At 41.3% G+C, this 26,266-nt stretch overlaps 1 protein-coding gene across 1 annotated transcript in view; it reads left to right on the plus strand.

Annotated features, from left to right (window-relative positions):
• The window catches only part of KIAA0319L (KIAA0319 like), an 85,988-nt gene that overhangs the window by 26,160 nt on the left and 33,562 nt on the right, over nucleotides 1–26,266 (plus strand). The window contains exons 3-9 of the mRNA XM_027864496.1: nucleotides 6,100–6,785; nucleotides 10,765–11,056; nucleotides 14,597–14,698; nucleotides 17,808–17,905; nucleotides 20,434–20,521; nucleotides 22,895–22,987; nucleotides 23,956–24,088. Coding sequence (XP_027720297.1) covers nucleotides 6,100–6,785; nucleotides 10,765–11,056; nucleotides 14,597–14,698; nucleotides 17,808–17,905; nucleotides 20,434–20,521; nucleotides 22,895–22,987; nucleotides 23,956–24,088 — 1,492 coding nt within the window. The remainder of the gene's footprint in view (nucleotides 1–6,099; nucleotides 6,786–10,764; nucleotides 11,057–14,596; nucleotides 14,699–17,807; nucleotides 17,906–20,433; nucleotides 20,522–22,894; nucleotides 22,988–23,955; nucleotides 24,089–26,266) is intronic.

A 26,266-nucleotide genomic window follows, 5' to 3' on the forward strand; every position in this document is an offset into this window, starting at 1 on the left:
TGGAAGAGGAAAGGGTATTTGGTTAGTGTTGCAGAGAGCAGAGCTAGGATCTCTGGGTCAGAGTTGCACAAATGCAGATTTTGGTTGAAGTAAAGAACTTGGTAACTATTAGAACTACCCAGCAATGGAACATCCTGCCTGTCACTGAAAATATTCAAGCAGAGGCTGGATGACTACTTGTAAGGGTAGAGGGCATTTCTGCATAGGATAGAAGATGGAGCTTGATCATACTAAAGACCCTTTTAATTATAGTATTCTATAAAATAGGTTTATTTTACAACTGACAAAGGATTCTACCCAGCTTGGTGTCTTTAAGTGGCACTTGTTGGTAGTGATGGTTTTCTCATTTTGTTTTTATTTCTCTAATCTTGGGCCATATCACCAAACTGTCTCTTTTTCCTTCTTTCCTATAAGTTATACCATAACTGCTCTGGTAGCAACTTTTAGCAAAGGTATCTGTATATACTTCCACAGATTTGAGGTACTAGACCATTTCAGGATCACATTGTCCTATATGAAGCTTCTGGATAACTTCTGTTCAGCATCATAACCAGAAAACTTTTTGTGTTTAGGACATTTAAGATAACTAAAGAAGAAATGGCATCATAAAGGCGTGTTACATTCCCATCTGACAAGTACTGCGTAATTCCATCCACACTGTTGTACCCTGGGTAATAAAGCATATGGAGGAGTAACTTGCCAGTGGGAATATTTATTCATTAAGACAGGGGTCCAGCCCAGTTGCCTGCATTTGTGCAGACCAAGATTTTTTTACATTTTTAAACATAATAAAACTCTGTTTACAACTGTAAAACTAAAGGTAAATCCTGCCTTAACCTTCCAACTCCTCTGTCTCAGAGTTTTCTAATAGAAACGTCTGGCCATGATGAGTGCTAGAATGGAGACAATCTACTCAGCCACATACCTGCTCCAGTAAAACCCAAAAGTTCACACTATACTGAAAAATTATCAAAGAATCCAATGAAAACTATAGTAAGTAACTTATTCTGCCTCAGAACCTTATAAAAATCTAGAACCCTAAGGGCTTTAGGAAAGGGAGCCCACAAGCAGAGCCAACAACCAGCAAGGGGAGCAACAGAGCCAGAGACACCTATATCTCAAAAGGTTCCAGCAGCTAGAGTGGAGAAAGTTCCAGAGTGGGGACCTTGGGAGTGCAGGAAAGCAGTGGCAGCTAACCAAGGCCACCTAGGTCCAAGGGCGCCAAGGTCCCTAACACAGTCTTGAGGTGCCAGAGAGGACCCTGAAGATCCCACACTCTGAACCTTAAAGGGCGCAGCTCTGGGATGTGGAGTCTAATTCAAGAACTTAAGGAAACCAGGGCAAGATCAAGCATGGCCAACTATCCCACCCAAAAGCTCAGAAGATTCTGGAGCCTGGCCCTGGCACAAAGCCCCGATGTAGGAACTAAAGCTGGAGAGATGAGTAAATCTAAGAATATACCAACCAATATCAAAAATTACTGCAAATCTACAGATTCCCAAAAAAGAGATAGTAATTCCATAAAAACAAGCAGCCACCCAAAGGAAAAAGTAGATTTTTCACAGTGACTACATAAATACATAGGAGAAATTAATTAAGAGGTGAAAAATCAAATAAAAATTCTAGAAGAAAGAATTAGAAAGAGGATAAATAGCTTACAGGAGACAGTGGTAAACTTTACCCAAGAAATGGGATCCCTGTAAACTAGAATAATTCAATAACTTAATAAAACATCAAGAAATAGTAAAACAAAATCAGAAGATTGAAAAAATTTTTAAGTATGTGATTTAAATATAAAGAGTGATATCATAAACAAATTAGGGATGTGAGAAGAAATTACCTGTCAGATCTGTGGATAGGGGAAGAATTCATGACCAAACAGTATAGAGAGATTCATAGGAGGTAAAATTTGATTATATAAAATTGAAAAGGTTTTGCACAAACAAAACCATTGCAGCCAAAATTAGAAGAAAAGCAGGGAATGGTGGGGGTGGGGGAGGCATTTTGCGGTAAGTTTCTCCAATAAAAATCTTATTTCTCAAATATATAGAGAACTGAGCCAATTTTATAAAAATAGCCATTCGCCAATTGATAAGTGGTCAAAAAATAATGAGCAAGCCATTTTCAGAGGAAGAGATCAAAGCTCTCAATAGTCATATGAAAAAATGTTCTAAATCACTAATAATTAGAGAAATGCAAATTAAAACAACTCTGAGGTAGTACCTTATACCCATGGCTTAGATGACAGAAAAGGAAAAATGATAAATGCTAGAGGGAACATGGAGAAACTAGGTACACTAATGCACTATTTTGAGGGGGGGTAATTGGGGTTAAGTGACCTGCCCAGAGTCACACAGCTACTAAGTGTTATGTGTCTGAGGCCAAATTTGAACTCAGGTCCTCCTGATTCCAAGGCCAGTACTCTAACACTGGACCACCTAGCTGCCCCACTAATGCACTATTGATGGAGTTGTAAACTAATCTAATGTGAACGTTTTGGAGAACAGTTTGGAGCTGTGCCCTAAACCTGTGCATGTGCTTTGACTCAGTAATACTTCTACTAGGTCTATACCCTGAGGAGATCAAAGGAAAAGGAAGACGACCCATATGTACAAAGCAGCTCCTGTGGCAAAGAGTTGGAAACTGAGTAGTTGCCCATCAATTCAGGAGTAGCAGAACAAGATATGGTATATGAATGTGATGGAGTACTATTGTGCTATAAGAAATGATAAAGGGGATAGTTTCAGAAAAATTTGGGAAGACTTACATGAACTGATGCAAAGTGAAGTGAGCAGAACCAGGAGAACAATGTGCATAGTAATAGCAATTTTATAAAGATAATCAACTGTAAAAGACTTAGTAACTCTGGTCAATCCTTCTCTGGATATGAATAGCATTTTCCATCATGAGACTTTTGGAGATGTCTTAGATACTTGTATTGCTGAGGAGAGCTAAGTCTCTCAGAGTTACTCATTACACAATGTGGCCATTACTGTGTACAACGTTCTCCTGGTTCTGCTAACTTCACTCAGCATCAGTCCATACAAGTCTTTCCAGGTTTTTTTGGCTTTCAGACATTTCTGATGAAAAGATCAGAGATGAATAGGAACTTTGAAATAGAAACATAAGAATCCAGGGAAACCTAGAAAGGTGAATTTATCTGAAAAATTGGAAGAGTTGTATAATGATGTAGTGCTAATGTTTTAATAAGAACAAGAGTTCTGGGGGCAGCTAGATGGCACAGTGGATAGAGCACTGGCCCTGGAGTCCGGAGGACCTGAGTTCAAATCCAGCCTCAGACACATGATACTTATTGACTGTGTGACCCTGGACAAGTCACTTAACCCCAATTGCCTTGCCAAAAAAAAAAAGCAAAACCCATAAACAAGAACAGGAGTTCTTAGCCTGGGGTCGATGAACTCTTTTTTTTTTTAGTAACTACATTTCAATATAGTTGGTTTCCTTTGTAATCCCATATGTTTTATTTTTCCATTTAAAGACATTATTCTTAGTAGGGGTCCATAGTTTCACCATACTGTCAAAGATGTCCATGAAATAAAAAAAGGTTAACAACTCCTATAACAGAGGGAGAAGAAACCATTGTCCCTTCAGGACTTTAATGTCCTCAAAGGGTATTGAGGAAGTTAGAAAAGAAAAACAGAAGTCCTAGAGGTAGATTGGTTCTCCTCTGAGGATTTTAATAGGGGAAAAGGGAGGGGGAAAAGAGTACATTAGCTTAGAAAAGAGGAAAGGGGTATAACTTGCTATTTCTCATTATTGGGGTATATGGGAAGGAGAGAAAAAGTGGAGGGGTAAAAATGAACCTCACTCTTACCTGAAAAAGACAAAAGAGGGTTGAAAACACATATAAACAATTTGGTGTAAAATTATATCCAACTCAGCAGGGTGAGGATAGGGTTTCCAAGGAAGGAAATGGTTACAAGCAAAACAAACCTGATCCTAAAGGGGGAAACTGAGAAAAGGGGGTTGGGGAGAAAGAAAAGCAAAGAAATAGAATCTAAGGAAGTGCTTTAGATTGTGTCTTAGACACTTGGAGAATGGCTGAACAAATTGTGGTGTATAGATGTGATAGAATATTATTGTGCCCTGAGAAATTGATATAGAGTCAGTTTCAGAGAATCCTGGGTAATATGACAGATGCAGAGCAGAGTGGGAAGAACTAGGACAATTTATATGAGAACAGCAACATTATAAAGAAAAAAAAAACTTTGAAAGGCTTGAGAACTCTGCAATGCAATATCTCCAGAGGACCTATGATGAAACATGTTACCCACCTCCTAAGAGAGGTGATGGACACAAGATGCAAAAACATACATATTTGAGCATGAGCACTGTGTGGATTAGTTTTGTTTGACTGCTTATTACTAAGTTGTTGGGGTTGTTTTTTTTCTTTCAGTTTTTAATTGGGAGTGGGGTTGGTGTAGTGATGCCAAAAAAAAAAAGAGGGCCATTGTAACATTTTAAAATGCACAAAAGAAAATAGAAGAAAGTTCAGAAGGAAGCACAGACAAGCAGGATAGTTTTGAAAGTAATGTGGAATTTATCATATAAGTTATTATATAGGAATTTATTATGTAACCCTAAAATTAAAATGGTTATATACTTTTAAAAGCAAGTGGTATGAAATGGAGATTCAAAGTTTCATAGAGTTCTTTGTGTTCTTTGATGTATATGGAAATGCTCTTTTTTGATGCTTAAGTTCAGAATAAGAAAAATTTTTTTAAATAACTTATCAGTAGAAATTGGGAAATTGAGTGCAGCAAATTCTCAGTGTTTGTGAAGCCCTCGATTTCCTAAGCAAAGCTGGTCCCAGCAGGTAGTTTGTCTTCACTAAGGAACGTGAATTGAATATTCATTCCCAAAAGCAGAAAGAATCAGGCAGATCTTCAGAGAATGTGATTCTTGACAATTGAGCAGTCTAAGATTAAGCCAGAACTTGGGGCCAGTAACATTTGGGTTAACTGTAAAAGGTTAGGGTGGTTTGGTTTGGTTTTGAATGGACTTTGTGACTTCCTCATTGGGAAGCTTCTGAGGAGAAGCTTTTCCTTTCTATGGGACACCTTGTTGTCTTAAGACAGCTGCCTAGGGGCACAGCAGCCTTGGTGGCTTACTTAGCTAAGGTCACATTGCCAGTATGTGAAGGCAGTTTTCTATCCATTATGTCACATTGCCTTTCCAGTGCCTTATTTCCATGCCCTAGTCTCTGATCAGGCAAGTCATTCTGGTAGAATCCCTCTCCTCACATGGGTCAGAGACATGGTTGGATTCTTTGAAGAGATTGGCCTTCCACAGTGATTTTACAAAACAAAACAATATTTTCTTTTACTAAATTTATTATTTATTTTTGTCATTCATCCATTTAAAATTTTGAGTTCCAAATTCCCTCCCTCTCTCTAGTCCCTCCCTCACCCACTAAGAAGGCAAGGAATATGATCAATAAAACATTTTTTTTCGTTTGTTTTTTGGCAAGGCAATTGGGGTTAAGTGACTTGCTCAGGGTCACACAACTAGTAAGTGTCATGTGTCTGGTCTGAGACCGAATTTGAGCTCAGGTCCTCCTGACTCCAGGGCTGGTGCTCTATCCACTGTGCCACCTAGCTGCCCCTCAATACAACATTTTCAAATGACAGGTTAGAAAACTGTGGAGAGATTGAGGGGACAAAGAGCCAGAGCTGCTGTTTAAAATAATGTTATATTCTGCCACTATCAAAAGGATATATTTAGATTTGCTTAGCTCACTGACCTGTTAGCAGCTTATGTGGCTACTGGTCAAATATAGGTCCTTTATTATGTCCTTATGTTGGTTATGATTTTCATGTTTTGCCAAAAATAAGTAGAGGGACCTAGTGAGGAAGAGGGGAGCCCTCAGTGAATGGGTAGAAAGACTTCTTCAAGTAATTTCTCAGAGCTACGATATTCCCTTTCCCATTCTTCTGCCTGATTCACTAGACAGCTCGTTTACTTTCTTTAAAAAAGTCTTCACAGTAGACTTAAAGGTTGCTGATGTCCACAGTTCTCTACTGAGCAGCAACTTCTGTTTTTATATCATTTCAAAATGTGTTTGTTCTTTGTTCTCAGATGCCAGTGGGCGTAGGTGCCATCTGGGGAACACTCAACTTGGGGTCAGCCTGCGGTCTTGGGGAGAAAATCACCTCCAACTTCTGGAGGGAGCTCATTCTCTACAATCATGTTGGGCTGCCTGCTGCCAGGATCACAATTGCCGTGTCTTTTGGTGGTTGGAAAATCTATGCATGAAGGTGAATTGCAGCGATCCCCAAAGCTGCCAGGTCTCCAGGACAGACACTTCTTACTCCATGTTGGTGTTTTTGCGTAAAGTGCAAACTGCAGAAGATTTGGATTTCCCACCTGAAAGAGATACAGTGAACCTTCTAGGGCTAGGGTGGAGCAGGGCTCTACAGAGAACCCGGAGATCATCCAATTATGAGCTGCTCTTAGAGAAATCATCATCATCTGGTGGTCAGCAGAGTTCCAAAAAGAAACCTCAGCAAAGACAGCTTCCCAGTGATTTTGGCAGTGGGCCTCCTACAGAAACAGGAACAGAATTCATTAGTGAGAAGGAGTCAAGTCAAGCCAACCAGAAGGCTCAGAAAAGTCCAGAGGCCCTTGAGGCTGAATCACATAGCCTCCCAGTCCAAGAAAACATCTCTTCAGCAGAAAGTGTGGACTTGAGAAAGTCAAGGCTACATTCTGAAATAAATAACTCCAGGGATCTAGGCAGTTCAAACACCAATAACTCTGCAGAGGTAAGGACAAGGAGAGAAAAAGTATTCATACTTTTTGATGAAGAAGCAGGGAATATCCATGAAATCTAGTCTGATGCCTGACATACATATATGCATGTGTGTGACTAGTAGTAGAGAACAGTATTTTTATGCCAAGCTGTTGCATAGTGTCTAAAGCTAGCCAATTTTTCATGACTAATACTTCCCAGAAGGGTTATTTAACCTAGGAGAAGTTCACTTTTTATAAAATAAATTTTGGTTGATTTATTTTGTTTTGATATCGTCTATATTCCCCACTGTATTCCTCCCTCTTCTCTTTCCCCTTCCAGGAGATTAATCTCTTATGTCATTTTGGTTTCTAAGACTTATTTCTAAGATTTCTGAGAGGAAGGACAGAGTTCCTATCATCTCAAGGCTATTTTGTGTGTGGAAAAGTAAAAGAAAACAAAACAAAACCCCCCCCTGCTAATTATTCAGCCTTAGTTGTTTTTTGGCCACAGGTAGGTGCTGGGATGTGGGTGGTAGTCTCCATCTATGCTTCTGCAATGTTTTCTGCCAGATTGAAAACACTTGCTGTTGCTGCAGTCGATTTCTTTCTCTCCCTAAGCAACCCCCTCCTCTCCATCTCTTATGTATTTACATTCCTGATGAGGTAACTTCTATTCCAATCTGAATAAGCCATGCCTGATACTGCAGATTGAGACATGATCTGCAGGGCTGGAGAACAGGATGTGGACCCTAGCCAAACGGTCTCTGCCATGAATACCCACTGAGGGCTGTATGCAAAAGAAAATGCTACCAGTAGATATTAATCTGCTTCTCAATATTTGCTCTTCCCAGTTATATGTTTTAAAGGTGACTCATTTACCCTTGGTTACTTTGTCTTGTTTTTATTGTGGTTTGTCTTGGTTTATTCCTCTTCTTCCTCTCATCAGCTTTCATTTAGCATTTTGTAGAGCCTAGGAAAAGAGCAAATCTCTTACCCCCAGAGCAAATACTAAGAAAATGCTTAGAGCTATTATTGCAAGTTTGCAGATGAAGCATTTGGTTTAATATATCAGGTCACAGGTTGCTTGCTAGCTCTTGAGAATATCATCTCAAGAAGAATAACTTTTCTTTTGGGAGAGGGTATTCAAGGTCAAACTCACACTTAATATGAAAAGGAAAGGAAAAGAAATTTATGCAGTGCTAATTAGTGATAGCCAGCTAATGAGTGGAGCCAACTTCTACTGTTCTTTCTGTAGCTAATGCAGAAAAAAGTTAACACAAATCACCATTATACATCTGTGCAATATCTGCCAAATAGCAAAGGTGCTACATAGTCAGAATTTGTTTTTCATTCCTTTGGAAACAAACATTATCTCTTTAAAAAATTATAACTTTTGTTTTAACAAAAAAAAATAACCCCCAAAACAGTTGAGCTTTGTTATCTCTCCTATACCAAAAAACAGATTTGGTGGACGTTCTGTAATTGTAGAAGTGGGAAGGAATGTCTATAGATCCATTGTATTTCTGTCTTCTCCATTTGCAGAGGGAGAAGCTTTGGCTGTTCTTTTAAAGCCAGCTCCCCTCCCTAAGCAATGAATCTTCCCTCGCTTCCTCTTCCAGAATTTTGGCAGGTGGACAATAAAGTAGTACAGATTAGGAACTAGTATCTTGTACAAGTAACTTAGCCCTTGGCAATTGCTGCAAGAATAATCAGATGATCTTTTGTGCGATGAGAGGAATTGCTGGCCTTGAGCTCAGGAAATGAAGATCTGAAGTAAAAATCTTCCTCACATAAAGTCTAGCTTTCAAGAAATCTGGTGCTTTTCTCTCATCTACCATCATCATTGCTACCTCTTCGTTTTGTAGGTATATCATTTCCATTCTTTATGGAGCCAGTGGCTATTTGTGAGACAAATAAATGAAAAAGATAATTGAACTAAGGCAATCAAATATCTCTCTGCTATCTTTTCCATTAAAGAATGAATTCTCAGCCCCTGACTCCCCACAAAAAGTAGGACATGCAGGCACGTGCGTGTGTACACACACATACACACAACTTTCTTCTGAATTGGGAGCTGAGAAAGTTATAGTTTGCATGACCCTCCACCAAACATGTTTATTACCAAGCATAGACTGTGCTCAGGGACCCAGCCTTTAAAAATATTCAATCATTTTATATCTGAAAAGTCTTCCTCTTAATCCTTGAGACTTATAGCATGTTGAATGGGAAGAATTCCAAGCTCCTGAAGATCTCAGGAAAAAAATAGTTTATCTTGTTTATTCTTTTTTTTCCCTACTCCTTTCATTTAAATTTTTAATCTCTTTAAGTCAGTTTTGCTTAGTCCTTCATCTTTGTTAGTAGGTTGTGGAGCACTCCTTCCTCATACTCATGAACCTTAATCATATAGCAGTGCTTATTGTATCACCAGAAAACCTTGACAATCCAGCTGTTTCCTCAGCCCCTTTTTTAAAAAGACAAGAAAAATCTCTACAAAACAATATTTCTTTCTTTTTTTTTTTTTTAAAGGCAGTTGGGGTTAAGTGACTTGCCCATGGTCACACAGCTAGTAAAAGTGTCAAGTGTTTGGTCTGAGGCTGGATTTGAACTCAGTTCCTCCTGACTTCAGGGCCTGTGCTCTATCCACTGTGCCACCTAGCTGCCCCCCTACAAAGCAATATTTCTCTTTGAAAAGTATTATCCTTCCTGAAACCCAGCACCTCTTCCTTACACTTTCTATCTCTACCCTCATTCTCTGCTAATCTCCTAAGAAGTTTTTTTTTTTAAATTTGTTTACCTAGTTGGCATACTTAGTAAAATGAGTCAGAATATTTATCTGTTGGGTTCTATGTAATATAGGCATTGAAACAGCAGGATAGGCTCATACTGATTTGTTTTAACTTAGACCTGTTTAAAACTTGGCATCTTCATATTTGGTGAAGGAAGATAGAGTGGTATCTGCAAAAAAAACCTTGACACTGACTACCCATTAATTAAGAGCAACCATGAAAGCCATGTTATGACTTCCCTACCCTTCCATCAAGTACATCTCTCGAGGGAGACATTGAGCAGAGAGAGCACATCATCCACCAACATTAAGCTGCGCCTGGCTGTGTTTCTCAGTTACTGATTCTCGTGGAGAACTGGGTCATCTCAGGTTTTTGTCCAAACCCTGCTGCCTTTGCCACTGCGTGGGCTCTGTGTCAGTAACATGCCTTAGGCAGGAGGTAGGGTGTAGGAAGACGTTGTCTTTTCTACTGTTTTGATTTTGATTAGAAAGTGGTAGGTTTTTGTTTTATTTTAATACCATTGGATCTTAAAGTGAATTGGATGTTGAATTTTTTTGTGAATCATTTTTAATATAAAACAGATGTTTCCAGAGTAGCATGTGTTTTACCAAATATGTCCCCCACATGGACAGCATAGATAAAACTAGTTGAAACATCCTGTATGTATCCTGCAGGCTCCCACTAGAAATGGAAATATGTAGTAGTGGAGGAATTTTTGCAATGAAAAGAAGGAAATTATTTTTGTCATCTTGGATTATGGCAGTATAATCCTAGAGCTGGCTTTGCTTCTCAGCTTGGGGGGAGGGGAGTGTTGAGAATGCAGCCCAAACCCCCGCTTTGCCTCTATCAGACTGTTCTGAATAGAATTAATATCAAGAAGACTTACTTGCTTACCCATGGTAACATCTGAACTTTTTGTTCTGCATTGGTTTGGTTTTATGGATTTTCTCTGTAATTCCAGGAAAATCCTGCTTAAGGAAACACCTTCCCCCCAATTCCCCAGACTGCCCTGTCCTACCTTATAGTCTTCCTGTTGCCCCAAACAACAAAACAGAAGAGCTTTCTTTTTAGCTTTGGAACTAGAAAACATGTCCCTGATACAAAGCACGGTTCTTACAAATGAGCTTTTCTATTGCTACAGTAGCAAAATCTGAACCCCTGCTTTAGGAATTGAAAACTGCATAGCTTTTACTTATTTATGTGGTACATCTTTGTGTTTCTTTAGGTCCGCAAGGAGTTTCCCAGGCTGCTGGAACCCCCTGATCTGGTTACCTCTTCCAATCCTTTAATCCTGGGCCTAACAGCTGCAGGAGAGAATCTCAGTTTGCTGACCAATACATCTGTCCAGCCTAACATCTCAAAGGAGTTGATTCCTACTCCCAGTTTTTTACCAGGAAGAAGCTTTGGGAATAGTCACATCACTACTTCCTTGCCACCGATTCTGCCCCATCGGGATAATATTCCTACTCACCAGACTACCCCTACTTCTTTCCCAAGCACTGTGTCATCAACCCCAGGTGAGACAGGCCAAAGAGCTTTTTTGCCCCCATCCTTAAAGATGGGATGAGAAAGCCAAGAAATCTGAGCATTGCCCCTTTTAGAGGCTTAAAAAAGGAGAAGAGAATAAGACTTGATTTCTGAATACTGCAGACTGGAGAAACATCAGCCCTGTCAGCATCTCTCCAGCAAATATAACCTGAGCCTCCTGCTCCTTTTGCTCAGCAAGCTTACAGCACGTGGAAATTTATGAGATTCACTCTCTGTGAGCCAGATTCCACTGTGCATATTATCCTGCTACTTAAGAGCACCAGGTTCTTGTAAAATTCAATAATGTTCAGAGGAACCAAGCAGACGGAGCCTGGTGGGAAGAGAGTGTTGGATACATGCACCCACTTGCCATCTAAAAGGCTGGTAGTAGGTCAGATGTTTGTCTCTATGGTTTTGACAGCATCTTTATTTTTAAAGCAACCGTCAGGAAGAGGAATTTATACATAGATCGTTGCCTTAACAACATTGGGTCTGTTCTTCAAGGGTGCTGGTCTTAAGTGTTAAGAGGAAATGGTTAATAGAGAAAACTGAGCTGATCTTTTCCCTGGATAAGCGTAAAGGGGAGAAAAGCAGAGCCAATGAAATGGAAGTGTGTGTATATGTGTATGTCTGTTCCTTCTTTCTCCCTTCCCCCTCCTCCCTCCCTCCCTCTTCCTCTATCTCCTCCTTCCCTCTTCCCCCCTCCCTCTCTCTCTCTCTATCTCTCTTCCTCTCCCCTTTCCCTTTCTCTCTTTCTCTCTCACCTTCCCCCTCCTTCTCTCCTTCCCTCTTTCTGTCTCCTTCCCTCTTCCTCCTCATCTCCTTCCTTCTTCCTCTCTCTCCTCTCTCTCTCTCTCTCTTCCTCTACCCTTTCCTTTTCTCTCTTTCTCTCTCATCTTCCCTCTCCCTCTCTCCTTCCCTTTTTCTGTCTCCTTCCCGCTTCCTCTTTATCTCCTTCCCTCTCCCTTTCTCCTTCCCTCTTTTGTCTCTCTTCCTCTTTATCTCCTTCCTTCTTCCTCTCTCCTTCTCTCTTCCTCTCTATCTATCTCTCTTTCTTTCTCTCCCTTCCCCCCTGATGTAACCTGAAGCTGTTGTCAGGGTTTTTCCAGAATCTATTAGCACTGAAATGATGCTTGTGTTCAGGCATAATACCTGAAATTCTTGGTGTAATCGTGAAGGACTAAGGTTGCATGATGCTAAGTAAGGTTTTTTTGTCCTATGAGTGCCAGGTGAAGATAGGTGGGTTCTCTCAGAAACCACTTTAGTGACCTTTTCTTCCCTCTCTTGAGACTCAAGAGACTTAAAACCTCTGTACAGCATAGTAGACGGTTTCACATTCCCCAAATCATAAAGTTCCAAATAGGAGGTGAGTATTACGTGGATGTTTTGTATTTGCCATGCAAACAAAATGTCATCATTCCTCAAAGCTTGTTTGGTGTTAGGTCTCAGCCAAGTAAAGAAGCGTTAAGCTGCTCCCATGTGCCCAGGCACTATCTGGGGGAGGGGTGCGAGGAAGACTTCAGGGTGCTTATGATATTGGGGAGATAAGAAAACTAGAGGAATATAAGACCATATAGACCTATGGCCTATTCCTGTAGGAGCTCAGAGGAAAGGAAGAGATCAGGGTAGACTGGAGTAGTCATGAAAGGCTTCGTCTTTGTAGAGGGCTGGACCTTGGAGGATAGGTAAAGGTTTGATTAGCAGAGGGGAAGAGGAGGGACATAATGACAGTTAGATGAGCTTGGCATATAAAAGGGACACTAGGCCCTAGTGACTGGGAAACTGATCTGAATGAAGTGAAAGGTTCTTGTTTAGATAAAGGAAAAAGCTCATTAGGGAGGGTTCAGGTTGTAAAGATTTTTGAGTAAGTGTCAGGATTAAAAGTTTGGACTTGGATTGGTACTTCAGTTCAGTATGAGACATTATAGGTTCTTGAGCCAGGGAATGATGTCAGTTCTTTAGGAAGATTAATCTGGCCTTGGTTTTTTGATTAGATTGGAGCAAAGAAAGGCAAGAGGTAAGGACAACAGTTGGGCTGTTGCAGTGATACAGGCATGAGGTGGTGAGTTGCTGGAGTAGGGGGAAGTTGATAGAAATGGGAATGATTCAGATATTACAAAATAAAAATTGACAAGCTTTGGTGACTGCTTCCTGCCTTTTCTTCATCCTGTATATCCAAAGATGACTGAGTTTTCAAGCCTGAAAGTATTTCAAGTACTAAAAGGATCATGCCATAGATAAAAATGGGAAAAATTAGGAAGGAAAGCCATTTTGGTGGAAAAGATGAGTTTAGTTTGAGATCCTGATGGAAATGTCACATAGGAATGCAGAACTGTTCCCACAACTGGAAATATGACTGGAGTTTCAGTGAGAGGTAAGAGCTAGAGTTACAGATTTTAGAGTAGCAGACATAGGAGTGGAGTGATCAGTGAAGCTATGAAATTGGATGAAATCTATGAGAAAGTGATTATAGAAATAACAGAGGCCAGTGACTCAGAGTTGGAAGAGGCTCACAATTAGATCATGGAGCGTGGTGTTCGGGTGTGGGGGGATGGGGAGAAGGGGGAGAACAGAAAAGTAGGAAAAGAAGTGGAATTGGAATCACTAGAGTTCAGAGTTAGAAGCAACCATGAGTCAATGAGTCCAGCCCATACCCCAAAAAGAATCCTTTCTACAGTTCACCTAATGAATAGTCATCCAATCTGTCTGAAAACCTCTACTCAGGACCCACTACCTCCCCTGGCAGACCATCCCATGTGTAGATAGCTCTAATTGTGAGGAGGTTTTTCCTGACATCTCTTTGCAACTTCCATCCTTTGCTGCTAGTTCTGCCTTCTGGGACTAAACAGAAAAGCCTAATCCTTCCATAAGATATCCTTCTAGGTTCTTGAAGCAGGCTATCATGTCCCTTTTGGGCCTTCTCTTTGCCAGCCAAACATTTCAGATACTTTCGTCTAATCCTTCTATGACACGGACCCTGGGGCCTTCCTGATCTTGGTCGTCCCACTCTGCATGCTTTCTAGCATGTCAGTGCCCTTTCTAACCTGTGATGCTCAGAATAGGACACCACAGTCTGTGCGTGGTCTAAGGCAGAGTACAGTGTACAGGCTCCGCTATCATCCCTTCATTCCTGGAGGCCATGCTCTGTGGTACTTGATTGACTTTGGTTGCCATATTACACTTGTACTCAGATTGATCTTGTAATCCACTAAAACTAGCGTTATATGATATCCTAGACCAAAGGCAGGAGGGCTTCAGGGAGGAAGTTCCCAAGTATCAGATGACTCAGAGAAGTTGGCCTATGACTGTGGGAAAAGCTATTGGATTTAGTTAGCAGGAACTCATATAGCAGGTGCACTGGCATAATGAAGATAGAAACCTGGATACAGGCTAGATTAGAGAGAGACTAGAAGTGGTGAGGAACATCTGACATAGCCTACCCTTTTACAGACTTTGGATTTTGGCCACAGAATGAAGAGAAGTCTCCATTAGCTCTGTTGCTAATTCTAGTGTATATGCTTTCTTCTCAGGTATAAAGGAGTTGGTAGTATCTGCAGGAGACAGCGTAGAGATGACCCTGCCCAAGAATGAAGTTCAGTTAAATGCATTTGTCATCCCAGCACCAGAGGAAGGTAAAAACTCTGAGGGGAGCCCAGTATTTTGCATGGAAGAGCTTTAGTCTCAGAATGTCCACTGTTAATATGGTTATGCTACTTTAAAAAAAAAAATTAGTGAACTAAAATTTCGTTTGTAAAACATAATTCAGGGGATGGTTTTTAGTATTACAAAAGATTTCTTTAAGTAATACTCTTTGTTATATAAGTAACAGTTAAAGAACTAGGTGTGTTTTTGCTTATATGAGAGAAATAGAGTACTTGCCACCAAGTATCTATCTGTAGGACTATCAAATGGAAGAGGGATGAGGCTTTTCCTATACAGCTCCAGAGGACAGAGCAAGGGCCTGTGGGTGGAAATTACAGTGAGGCAAATTAGGCTCATTGTAGCATAAAACTTTCTAACAGGATGACCTGCCCAGTTATGTGTAATGAGCTGCTTTGGGAGAAAGGGGCCTTCCTGTACCTACAAGAACTTAAACAGTCTGAATGGCTCCCCTCAATGACACCATAGAGAATTTTCTAGCAGAGGGCAAGATGTTAGACTAGATGGCCCTTTCAGATGCTAAGATTCCTTAATTTTGAAATATTTTATTTATACACACATAACTTTTCAAGAACACAACTATTGAATGAAGTATCCTTGGCTCTGGGGTCGGAGGACCTGAGTTCAAATTCTGATTCTCTTGCTTTCTACCTGTGTGACACTGGGAAAGTGACCCCCTCTCTGACTCTCCATTTCCTCATTTATAAAATGGGAAATTTGAATGACATCATTTTTAAGGACCCTTTCAGCTGAAGTCATATGATTTTCCTAATATCTCTGATAGCTGTATTTCTTCCTGCATTTAATTTTCCATTTTAGGTATATACATTTCAATTACCCATAATGCTACTAGATCCTGTGCCCTACTTCAAATGTACACTTTAAATATCATGTTTATACAGAAAATAGTTTAAAAAAGTTTAAATGCTGTGATCTGTATTTTTTGTCTCACAGCTTGAGGTTTCTTATCAATTCATTCCACCTTCCTCAAGAAGTTGAGGTTTTTTTCCTTTCCCCTGGTGGTGGTTTTGAATTGTAGGTGGAAGCAAATTCATTGGCCTTTGAAGATTTGAGGGAATGATAAAAGTAGGATTTTAGCTCCTTTACCTCAACTCTATGTGAGAATCCCTTGTACTTAGTATACTCTTTTTTTCTAACTTGCATTTAAATTTGTGTGAATTAGTATAGACTTGTACCCAAAATTGACTAGTGCACAAACTTTCATTCAACCCTTTCCCCCCAGTTTTTACTATATTCAGGAAATTGATCACATCAGTATTCTGCCCAACAGACTCCTAATTGATTATTACTGCTCTTGGACTCTACGCTATCTGTAAGATTCAGTTTTTTATTCCTTGCTCCAAGGATATTGTCCTTTTTCAAATCCATGAGTACTGGTTTTCCATGGGGCAGGGGAACACAAAAGAAGGGGAATGGAAAAGATGTTATATTTGTATCAAATTAAACTCTAATTCTCTTTTTGCATACAATTTCCTATCTCCTCACCCTTAGCACATGACTTAGAAAAATTAAGACCTCAGGGAGGGGACATGACTTGTCCAAGGTTGCTTGCCCCATTTCTTAGGTCTTCAGTTTTCTCATTTCTAACATAAAAGGGTTGGACCAGCTGACCTCTAGCTAGCTCTAAGGTGCTATGATCCTATCACAGTGCATAAACCTGGGCTATACTGGAGAGAGGCAGAAAGGATTGTGTGGACAGAGGCCTTGTGTTTGTAAGATGAGATCAGGCCTTTAGAAACAGGACATTTTGGAACTGAATTCTTACTCATTTAAACAAGGGAGCACTAACCCTCTAATGCCATTTGGACTCATGAGAAAAGAAGGGGCTAACTCCTCACTCAGATTATTCTCCTTTTCAATATATTTTTGCCATGAGTGGTATTTTCTCCTCTTTAAACCTAAAACGGTCACTTAAACTGAGTCCTTGCATAGCCCCCTCACCTAGCTTGAGGTGTAGGATTATGAAATTGGAGCTGCAGGGGATTTCAGAGATCATCAAGTCCAACCTTCTCATTTTACAGATGAGGGAACCAAGGCCCAAAGAGAAGTGACTTGCCTAAGGTCATGCAGTCAGAAAATAGCAGAGATAGGATTTGAGCTCGGGTCGTCTGACTCCAGAGCCAGGGCTCTTTGCATGTCTGCTTACCTATCTGCATATTTGATCCCAAGCAGTGTGGGGAGTATTTTCCCCATTGGGACAATAAAACAATCTCCCTTATTTGTTCTGAACAAGAAACTATGACATCAAAGAGGTAGGACTTTTGTGATATGTGCTCTATCTGATTTTAATGAATTTAAATAGGGGCTGTTTTAAATGGGCCATCTCCTGCAGTCCTCGCTTGCTGCAGGATGTTATTTGGCTCAGCAGGATTTGAGCAACTCTTTTAACTCACCAGAGTGTGATGACCTTAGTGAGACGAGCATTGTTAGCACTCGGTGCAAAGCTATTTCCGAACCGTGTTATTTAGAAATCATTGCTGTTCTTTGTTGCAAAAGAAGTTTTTAAGAAAACAGTCTTTGTTTCCAGTGAGTTCATCTCTGCTGGTTGGGAGGAGGAGATTCCAGGGCAGATATTGTCAGTAAGAATCAGCAGTCACCACTAACATAGCATCACTTAGGATGCCACCATTTTTATACACACACACACACACACACACACACACACACACACACACACACACACACACACACACACACACACACACACCCCACACCACACCACATCACACCACACCACACCTGGGCATGCATCCACACACCTATAATTTTTATTTGGGAGGAGGGAGCGGTAGGCTTGAGCCGTGGGGGACCTGGAGAGCAGCAGGCAGTAGCAAGAGCAGGGTCAGTTGAACCCTCCCTCATGTTCAAGCAGATTACTTGAATCCCATGTGGTCTAGCTCCTGAGAAGCTTTGAGATGAGACCTATAAAAGTAAGGCTATGTCTGAAATTCAGATCTGTTTTGTATAAAAATAAGAATTATTGGTAGGCATTGTGGATGCCCTCACTCTAGGGGGTGTAGGTGTATGTTTTCATGATTTCTGTAACTGGCCCTTCTTTAGGCAAAATCTACTCCTACGAATGGAAGCTGATTACTCATCCTACAAACTACAGTGGGGAAATGGAAGGACAGCATTCACGGGTCCTCAAGCTCTCCAAGGTGAATTTCCTTCCTGTATATGGGGTGGGTAAGGCGTACCCATCCTTTTTCTAAAGTGTATAATACCAGGTAGGATTTTTTTTTCTATACACAGAAGGGTCAAGAGAGACTTTTAGCACTCAGATCCTGAGCATCTCTTCAGAAATGAGTCCTTCAAAGGCCCAACTGGCAGGTTTCCAGTATTTGTTAGTTTATGACATTTTTGGTGAGAAAAACTTCTCTGGCAGAACGGTATTGGCTATAAATATAATTGCTGAACAGCTTGTAGCAGTAGTATAAGGAGTTTAGACCTCACAAGACAGTTGACCTTAGGATCCACATAGCTGTGAGCATTTCCTTGTTGTAATGGAATTCAGTAATTATCCTACACTTTTCTAGGGAAAGGAAGGGAAAGGGATGGAATAAGCATTTATATAGTGCCTACAGTGTGCCAGATACTCTGCTAAATGCTTTTACAAATATTATGTCATTTGATCCTCACAACAACCCTGCAAGGCAGGTGCTGTTATTATCACCCCCATTTTACAGTTAAGGAAACTGAGTCAGGCAAAGGTTCAGTGACTTGCCCAGGGTCACACAGCTAATAAATGACTGAGGCCAGAGTTAGACTTGAGTCTTTCTGACTCTAAGCCCAGCACTCTACTATGCTTCCAGACTCTTTTTCTAGTGTTGTTGTTTTTTTTAAAGATCATCATTTAAACCTCACAGACCAGTCGTGTTAGCTAAAAGAGTATAAAGGGCCTTACTTATTACTGATGGCCTTGTGCTTGGACCCCAATTTCTCTCTGGCCCCAGAAAAAACACTATCCCTGGCAGTTTCCCTACATCCCAAAGACCCTATCTCTGGCAGTGACTCATGAGTGGGCCCAGGAAGGCAAACTATCTCTCCCTGTTACCAGAACAAACTGACCTCTGTAGAATTTCCCTTGTACTATCTTGTATCAACAGAACTATCATGTACTGATTCCCACAATTATTGTGTACAATCCAGGGGTCAAGTTATAGACATCATCTCCTGAAGCTCTCTTGTCACAGACATAACAGACCAAAAAATACACCCCTTAGGACCCTGCTCCCTGGTTTCCAGTAGTGAATGACATAGTTGTATGTTATCACCTAATTAGCATACTTGGCACATAATCTACTGCTTTTCCAATATAAGCTTTAGCATCATTCTTTTTAGGTTGCAGGTTCCTTAAGAATCTTTGCCTATTGAAAAGCATAACAACATTTGACTTAAAGATTGCTTGAGTTTGTGAATTCATTTCAGATGACCTCATCCTATATTTCGGTCTTTGAGGGGTCGAAATCTCTCGGACTTCAATATTACCCTTATAGGAACATTGACATCCAGAGAATTGAAACCTGTCATGTTGTCCCAGAGGCAATTACTATTAGAATTGGCATTAAAACATAAAACTTCTGTCATTTTTGACTCTTCCTTCCCCTTCCTTCATCTAGTCAGTCCTTCAGTCTTTTTGAGTATATCCCTTCAGTATCTCTTTTAATACCCATCCTTTCTTTCTACCCCTGGTGTAACGTTTAGACCACTGCTATCTCTTGCCTGGACTAATGCAATGATTTCCTAACTGGTTTCCCTGCCTCCATTCTCTCCCCTTTCTGTTCCACTTCCCTGCTCAAAGTGTTCCAGTGGTTTCTTCATTGCTCTGTAGAATGAAATAATACCTTCATGGTCTGGCTCCAAGCTCACCAACCTTTTTAGAAACTTGCCTCCCCTTCCTTTACAAGACTATTTCCTGTTCTGAGATCTAATTCTACCTTTTCCAGCCTCTTTGCCTTTATGTCCTGCCTTTGCTTTTCATTGTTTCCCTTTGAACTTTGATCTCTTGAAATCCTTTCTTTGCTTCAGACCCAGCTCAGGTCCTACTTTCTGTTTTGTTTTTTTTTTCCTCTTTCTTTCTTCAGCTATAAATAAGTGATTTCTTTCTTTACTCATCTCTTATGCAAGTATGTCTTTTTCTTTTTCTTCTTCTTTTTCCAAAACGATAATCTCGAAGACCATCTTCTTTGTACTTATGTTATTATTTGTCTTTGTCTTCTCCGTCCTACTACAGGTAAGTTCACAGAAGGCAGGATCAGTCCTATTTTATCTCTGTATCTCCAGCTCCTAACACAGTGTCTTACATATGTGCCCTTAATTATTGTTTCCTGAACTGAATTTCCAATCCGTTGCTTGGCCTTCTCTTCCCCACTCCTTTTTTCTCATTCTGTGACTAATGCCACAAAGGGTTGCTGAGAATAGTTTTTAGACATGGCCAGTGCAGTAATGTGTTTTGCTTGACTGTGCATATTTGTTACAAGGGTTTTATTTTTCTCTTTTTCTTTTTCAGTGGTCAAAGGGAAGGCTGGAGAGAAAGAAGATAGTTTTTGTTCATTTGAAAAAAACAAAGTTTATACAAAATATATGCTAAAGTCCGGGGCTCAAGGCTTGATGTTTGGGGATTGTTGTAAATCAGATTGTTTGTGCTTCATGATTGTCTAATAAGGCCCTTTCTCTTTCTTTACAGCTCACCCCTGGTCTCTATGAATTCAAAGTGGTTGTACATGGCCAGAATTCTCATGGGGAGGGATATGTGAATGTGACGGTAAATCCAGGTATGTAGATCCCAATCTTGGGTTGTAAGATTTTAAGGAGGAAGGAAATTTAGGCTTTGGAATGTTTTACAGTTTTTTTTGTGATTATATGTTTCTGGAAAAGTCTCTGCTTCGGCTTTAGCTAAAACAATCTGCAAGAGAGGGTGGCATTGGTAATATGACCATTGTGCAGAAAGAACCTAGCCCAGCAATTTTACCAAAGAACTGTTTGGGAGGACTTCTCTAAGCATGCTGTTCTGAGAAAGCACCATATGCTTCAGGAAAATGGCCTGAGAGAGCCAAGAGCCAGAGTCTAAAGAAAAAAAACCTATCATCTGGCACTGGGGGGATGATCATTTATTTTCCTTCCAGAGATGCAGGACTGTACAGAGAGTTCCTCATGCATCCACCACTGTTCCTCTTTCACTGTAGGAGCCAACTTTTCCTCCTTTCCAACAGATTCTTCCTGCAGCTGGCTTGTTAGTGGATCATAGGAAAACTCTTTATGTTCTTAACTCTTGCTTGGCATTTCTAGACAAATGGGGGCAGAGCAGACAGGGGAAGATACCACAGAAGCCAAAACCTGTGTTTCAGTGCCTCTCTCAGTGCCACCTTTAACGTCCCGATCTTGAAGTTCTGATAGCCCTTTCCATTCATTTATTGACAAAGCTAAACAGGTTAGAACCTGTTTGTGGGTATTTTATTTTATTCTGGGGATCAATTTTCCTTTCTTGAGCTTTGTAATCAAAGGCCTCTTGGCTTTGATATTCCTTTCATCAATGAGGATTGCAATCGTTTCCATGCCGCACTGGGCTTGGAGTCAGGAAATTTACATTCAAATCCAGCCTCAGACACTTACTAGCTGTGTGACCCTGGGCAAGTCACTTAGTCGTTGTTTGCTTCAGTTTCTTCAACTATGTAATGGGGATAATAATAGCACCTATCTCCCAGAGTTGTTGTGAGGCTCAAATGAGATAATATCTGTAAAGCACTTAGCCCAGTGCCTGACACATAGTAGGCATTATATAGCTGCTTATTCCTTATCTTGTGACCTTCTTAAACTTATCTTTTCCATACCTATCCAAACAATACATTTGAGGCCTTTCTCTGATTATTCTATATCAGTGGTAAGCTCTATCGGTGCTAACGAGATGGGCTGTTGTGGCAGCCAGCAATCTGGGTTCATTGAAAGCACCACGTAGGTTCTCAGATGTGACCCGGCCTAATCTCTTCCTCCTCTTGAATTCTGGGCCCACATCATTGTTGACCTACGGCACCTGTTCAGATGAGAAATATTGATGAAGGATCTATCACTAAGGAAGCAGAATAGGGCTATAGAGAGCAGAGGATGATCTATATTTTTGTCTTGGTATTGAGCCTCTGTGTGCTTAGTTAGGTTGGTCCTCAGACATCAGACACAGTGTTTTGTGGTCTATAACCAAAGACTTTCCAGCTTTGTAGGGCTTGTCAGAACTTGTGCTATGCTGGTACGGTCTCTGAGAACCTACGGTTACCTCCGTGACCCATTGAAACCGTGAGCCAGGGATTGTCAGCTTTCTCTCCTTGAGCTTTGTACCTTTCCAGACCTCGGTTTAGAAGTTTTAAGCTCTTCAACCTAGGTACTGGGCAGTCTGTCTTTTGCTTGACCAAAAATAGAGCCTGATCGATCATTTACAAAAGAAATGAGAGCATTCCTGGAGTTTACAGCCATTTTAGGGTGGTTGCTATACAAGGGTAATAATTATATCTGCAGAGATCACATCATACCACCTCCTAAGCTATACGTGAAGCCACTAAGTGATTGTTGGGGAATTATTCATGGCCTTCCTCATGTAGTAAAGAGCATTGTTATAGGAGACCCACTGTAGGCCCACTCTTAGGTGGGTCTGTCTTCTCTCTCTTTTTTTTTTTTTCTTTTGGCTAGGCAATGGGGTCAAGTGACTTACCCAGGGTCACACAGCTAGTAAGTGTCAAGTGTCAGACGCCGGACTTGAACTCGGGTCCTCCTGACTTCAGGACCGGTGCTGTATCCACTGTGCCACCTAGCTGCCCCATGGGTCTGTCTTCTGCTGCTGGAACGTAACCCATAGCAGCACAGTGAGAGGCTTTGGCCTAAGCCTGAAGAGTAACTAAGTTAGATTTGGATGTGAGCAGGGTTTTTACAAGTTGGTGTTCACAGTGTCCTAACCGTCCCCGGAGAGAAAAAAGAATTGGGTCTCTTAACCTTTGATTACCTGGAAGTGGCTTACAGCATGCTTGTGTTCTTCGCCCCCTCCCCAGTGACTAGCTTAGACAGGCTTATCAAACGGTGTCATTGGAGCCCAATGGGTTCTTCTTTACTTTACCACAAGGCCCATATGTTCTCCTTATGTTACCGGGTCAATGTTCTTACAGAGCCTCATGTGAACCAGCCCCCTGTTGCTGTTGTGTCACCACGATTCCAGGAGATCTCTCTGCCAACCACTTCCACGGTCATTGATGGCAGCCGTAAGTACTCTCCCTAGCGTATGACTCTGCGGTCAGCATTCACCCTGCTCTGCCAGAGTAAGTGCCCTATGGGGGCGAGGCGTGCAGCCCCAGGGCATCACTTTGGTCATTGTGAACCTCCCTCTGCTGCTCCTGTGCTGCCCAAGGCGGCTAAAGCCCCCGGCCGTAGAACTGGAATGGATTAAAGCAACTTGTACATACCTCGGGGTGGAAAGGCTGCACAGTCACTTAAAGTTCTTTTAGTTGGAGTGTCATGATTTCATAAGTTTACCTAGTTTGTGTTCCTACCCCTTAAATTGAGAACACGTTAATATCACCAGAATTTTTTTCACACGGCAGAGTGAGTAGTAGACAAAGATGCGGAGACCTTACCTGGAGAGCTTTCCGTACCACTCAGTGGTATTTATCTTCTCCTAGGGTGACACAGAGTTTTCTTGCCCCTGCAAGTAGATTCTGTTGAAGAATGAAGCACAGAGAACTCTTGACCCTTCACCACTGTTCAAACAATGTCATAGATCTTTAGGCTATTCATAATATGAGCTTGATTGAGTTCCGTGAAGATATTGCTCAACCTTCCTTTCCTAGTATGTGTGGATTGTTTTGTCACAGGATTCTCTTTAGTCCCTAATGCCACCAACCAGCTTTGTCCAGGAGTGCTGTTGGCAGCCCTGAGGCAAAGGTAGAAAATGGAAGAAAGAGAACAGGAGGAGGGGGAGGAAGAGAGAGAAAAAGGGTGCCATATGGAGAGGGAAGTGGGTAGAAGGCTGCTAGTCATTGCCTTTGGAAGAAGCAGCATTAGACCACAGGTTGCTTGCACCTGTGCTGCAGAGGCAGCTACTTAGACCTTCTGAATAATCTCCCATTGCTAGGAGAAAAATACTTTCAAGAGACAGTCTGTAGTTCCTGCTCTATATAAGACATATGCAAAGAGAGCACCACGTGTACATGTGAGGTTTCTTTGTGATCAGAAAGCACGGATGATGATAAAATTGTTCGATACCACTGGGAAGAACTGAAGGGGCCCCTGAGAGAAGAAAAAGTATCTGAAGACACAGCCATATTAAAACTGACCAACCTGGTCCCGGGAAACTATACCTTCAGGTAAGTCACAGTCCAGTCAGCTACCTCAGGAAAAGCTCAGCAGACTTTAAACTGAGATGAAATCTACTGTAGACTTTGGTGGAAAATACCATCTTAGATTCCATCAATTTTCTCTGATTCCTGGTAAGCTACAAAACCAACATAGATGATTATTGAAGGCAAAGATCTCCAACCACTAGATTAGTCTCTACTAGTAGATTTACCGCCAGCCTTGATAAGACTGTTTGCCTCTGCCTTCTCACCCCATGCCCCTACCACCCCCACCCCCACCCCTCCAGCCCCATTTTGCCAGAGTTCCTACCAGGGAAAGGAACAGCATGTAGCTGATAGTGGCCTTCTCCTCTTTTGCTCCATTCAGGGACTTCATTGTCGCTCCCAATTCAAGGACTTCATTAACAGCATATTTCTTTACCCTTCTTTCTCTTGTTGCTTTGGAGAAATGAAGCATGGTCAGTCCCCTCCTCACCAGGAAAGTCAGCTAGTATTTAAGGTGGTGGCTTAAGAGACTTTGCACCTCCCCTTTAAGACTGTTGGGGTTTTTATAGTTCATATTGGCTATGTTTACTTTTTCCCTAAATGTCAGTGAGACTAAATTTGATCCTTCACATACTGAAACATGCTAATTAATGTGAGAGGCAGGTCTCCTTTCTGTGCCTCAGTTTCCCTAGCTGCAGAATGGAATTAAATTAGATATTCCCTAGGACTCCTTTTAGCTCTCTCTCTTTTTTTTTTTTAATTTTTAGGCAATTGGGGTTAAGTGACTTGCGCAGGGTCACACAGCTAGTAAGTGTCAAGTGTTTGGTCTGAGGCCAGATTTGAACTCAGTTCCTCCTGACTTCAGGGCCGGTGCTCTATCCACTGCGCCACCTAGCTGCCCCTCCTTTTAGCTCTAAAATTCTGGGATTCGTTCACCTCTTCCCTTCCTCCACCTTAATTTGAGTTAAGAGTAGCATCATTCCTAAACTCTGTAATCAGCTGCTTTTTGGTCATAGTAACTCTGTAGGCAAGCCAGAAGCTGTTTGGTTATAATGGCAGAGAGGGTGGTTAGCTGCTATTTTGCCATCTGTAACTTGCTTTTTCTCTAGTCAACAGACTAGTGGGATCTGGGGGAAGATCTGTGAAAACAACAGGGAATGAAAAAATTGGCCATGGCTACTGTGGATTTTTCTTCTAAGAGGGGGCACGGTATTAACCAATTTACACGTATGTATTTGCCATTCCTACAATTTAGAAAGAAGTGTCCATTTCAGAAACATCGTGTCTCCCAATTGTAGTTGAAAGGGGGCATTCTAGAAGATTGGTCGCCAACTCTCCGTGAGACTTAATCCATTTGTATGTCTTGGCAGTACATCCATTCTTCCGTCTGTACCATGAAGGGAACCAGGCTTTTTGGCCAAGGGTCCACCTTTCTAAGGTGGAGTAGTAAGACGATGAAATTTCCTCTGTCTGGCAAAGGCTTTAGCCTCCTTGTAGTCGTCCAAGTTCACAACTTTGGAGTCATCCTACCCATAACCATCATCCCCTCCATATAACCAATTATTTGTTAAGTCTTGGCTTGTCCTAACTGTCCCCTTCTCTCTGCTCACACAGCTGCCACCCTTTCAGGCCCTCCTCACTTCTTATACTATGGGCTCCCTGCTGCAAGTTTCTTCTCCGTTGCAGCTGATCATCGAGTGCAGGTCTAATTGTGTCACACCCCTACTCAGTAAATTACTGCTCATTGCCCCTGGAATCAAATAAGCTCTTTTATTTGGCACTTAAAGCCATTCACAACCTGGCCCTGACCTTCCTTTCTAGCCTTAATAAACCTCTTCATTTAACACTGCAGTGCAGCCAAACTGGCCTTCTTCCTGTGGCTCATACACACCATCTCATCTCCTATCTTCATGTCTTTACACTGGCTGTCCCCCCTGCCATGCCTGCAATGCAGTTCCTTTTCTCTGTGCTTCTTATGACCCCTAAAAATCAAGGTCCAGGGGCAACTAGGTGGCATAGTGGATACAGTACCAGCCCTGGAGTCAGGAGGACCTGAGTTCAAATCCAGCCTCAGATACTTGACACTAACTAACTGTGTGACCCTTGGTAAGTCACTTAACCCCAATTGCCTTGTAAAAAATTTAAAAAAATAATAAAATCAAGGTCCATTTTGAGCGCCACCTTTTGCATAGGGCCTTTCCT

Source organism: Vombatus ursinus, unplaced genomic scaffold, assembly GCF_900497805.2.
Source record: "Vombatus ursinus unplaced genomic scaffold, bare-nosed wombat genome assembly UNPS02014775.1, whole genome shotgun sequence".
Classification (NCBI taxonomy): Eukaryota; Metazoa; Chordata; class Mammalia; order Diprotodontia; family Vombatidae; genus Vombatus; species Vombatus ursinus.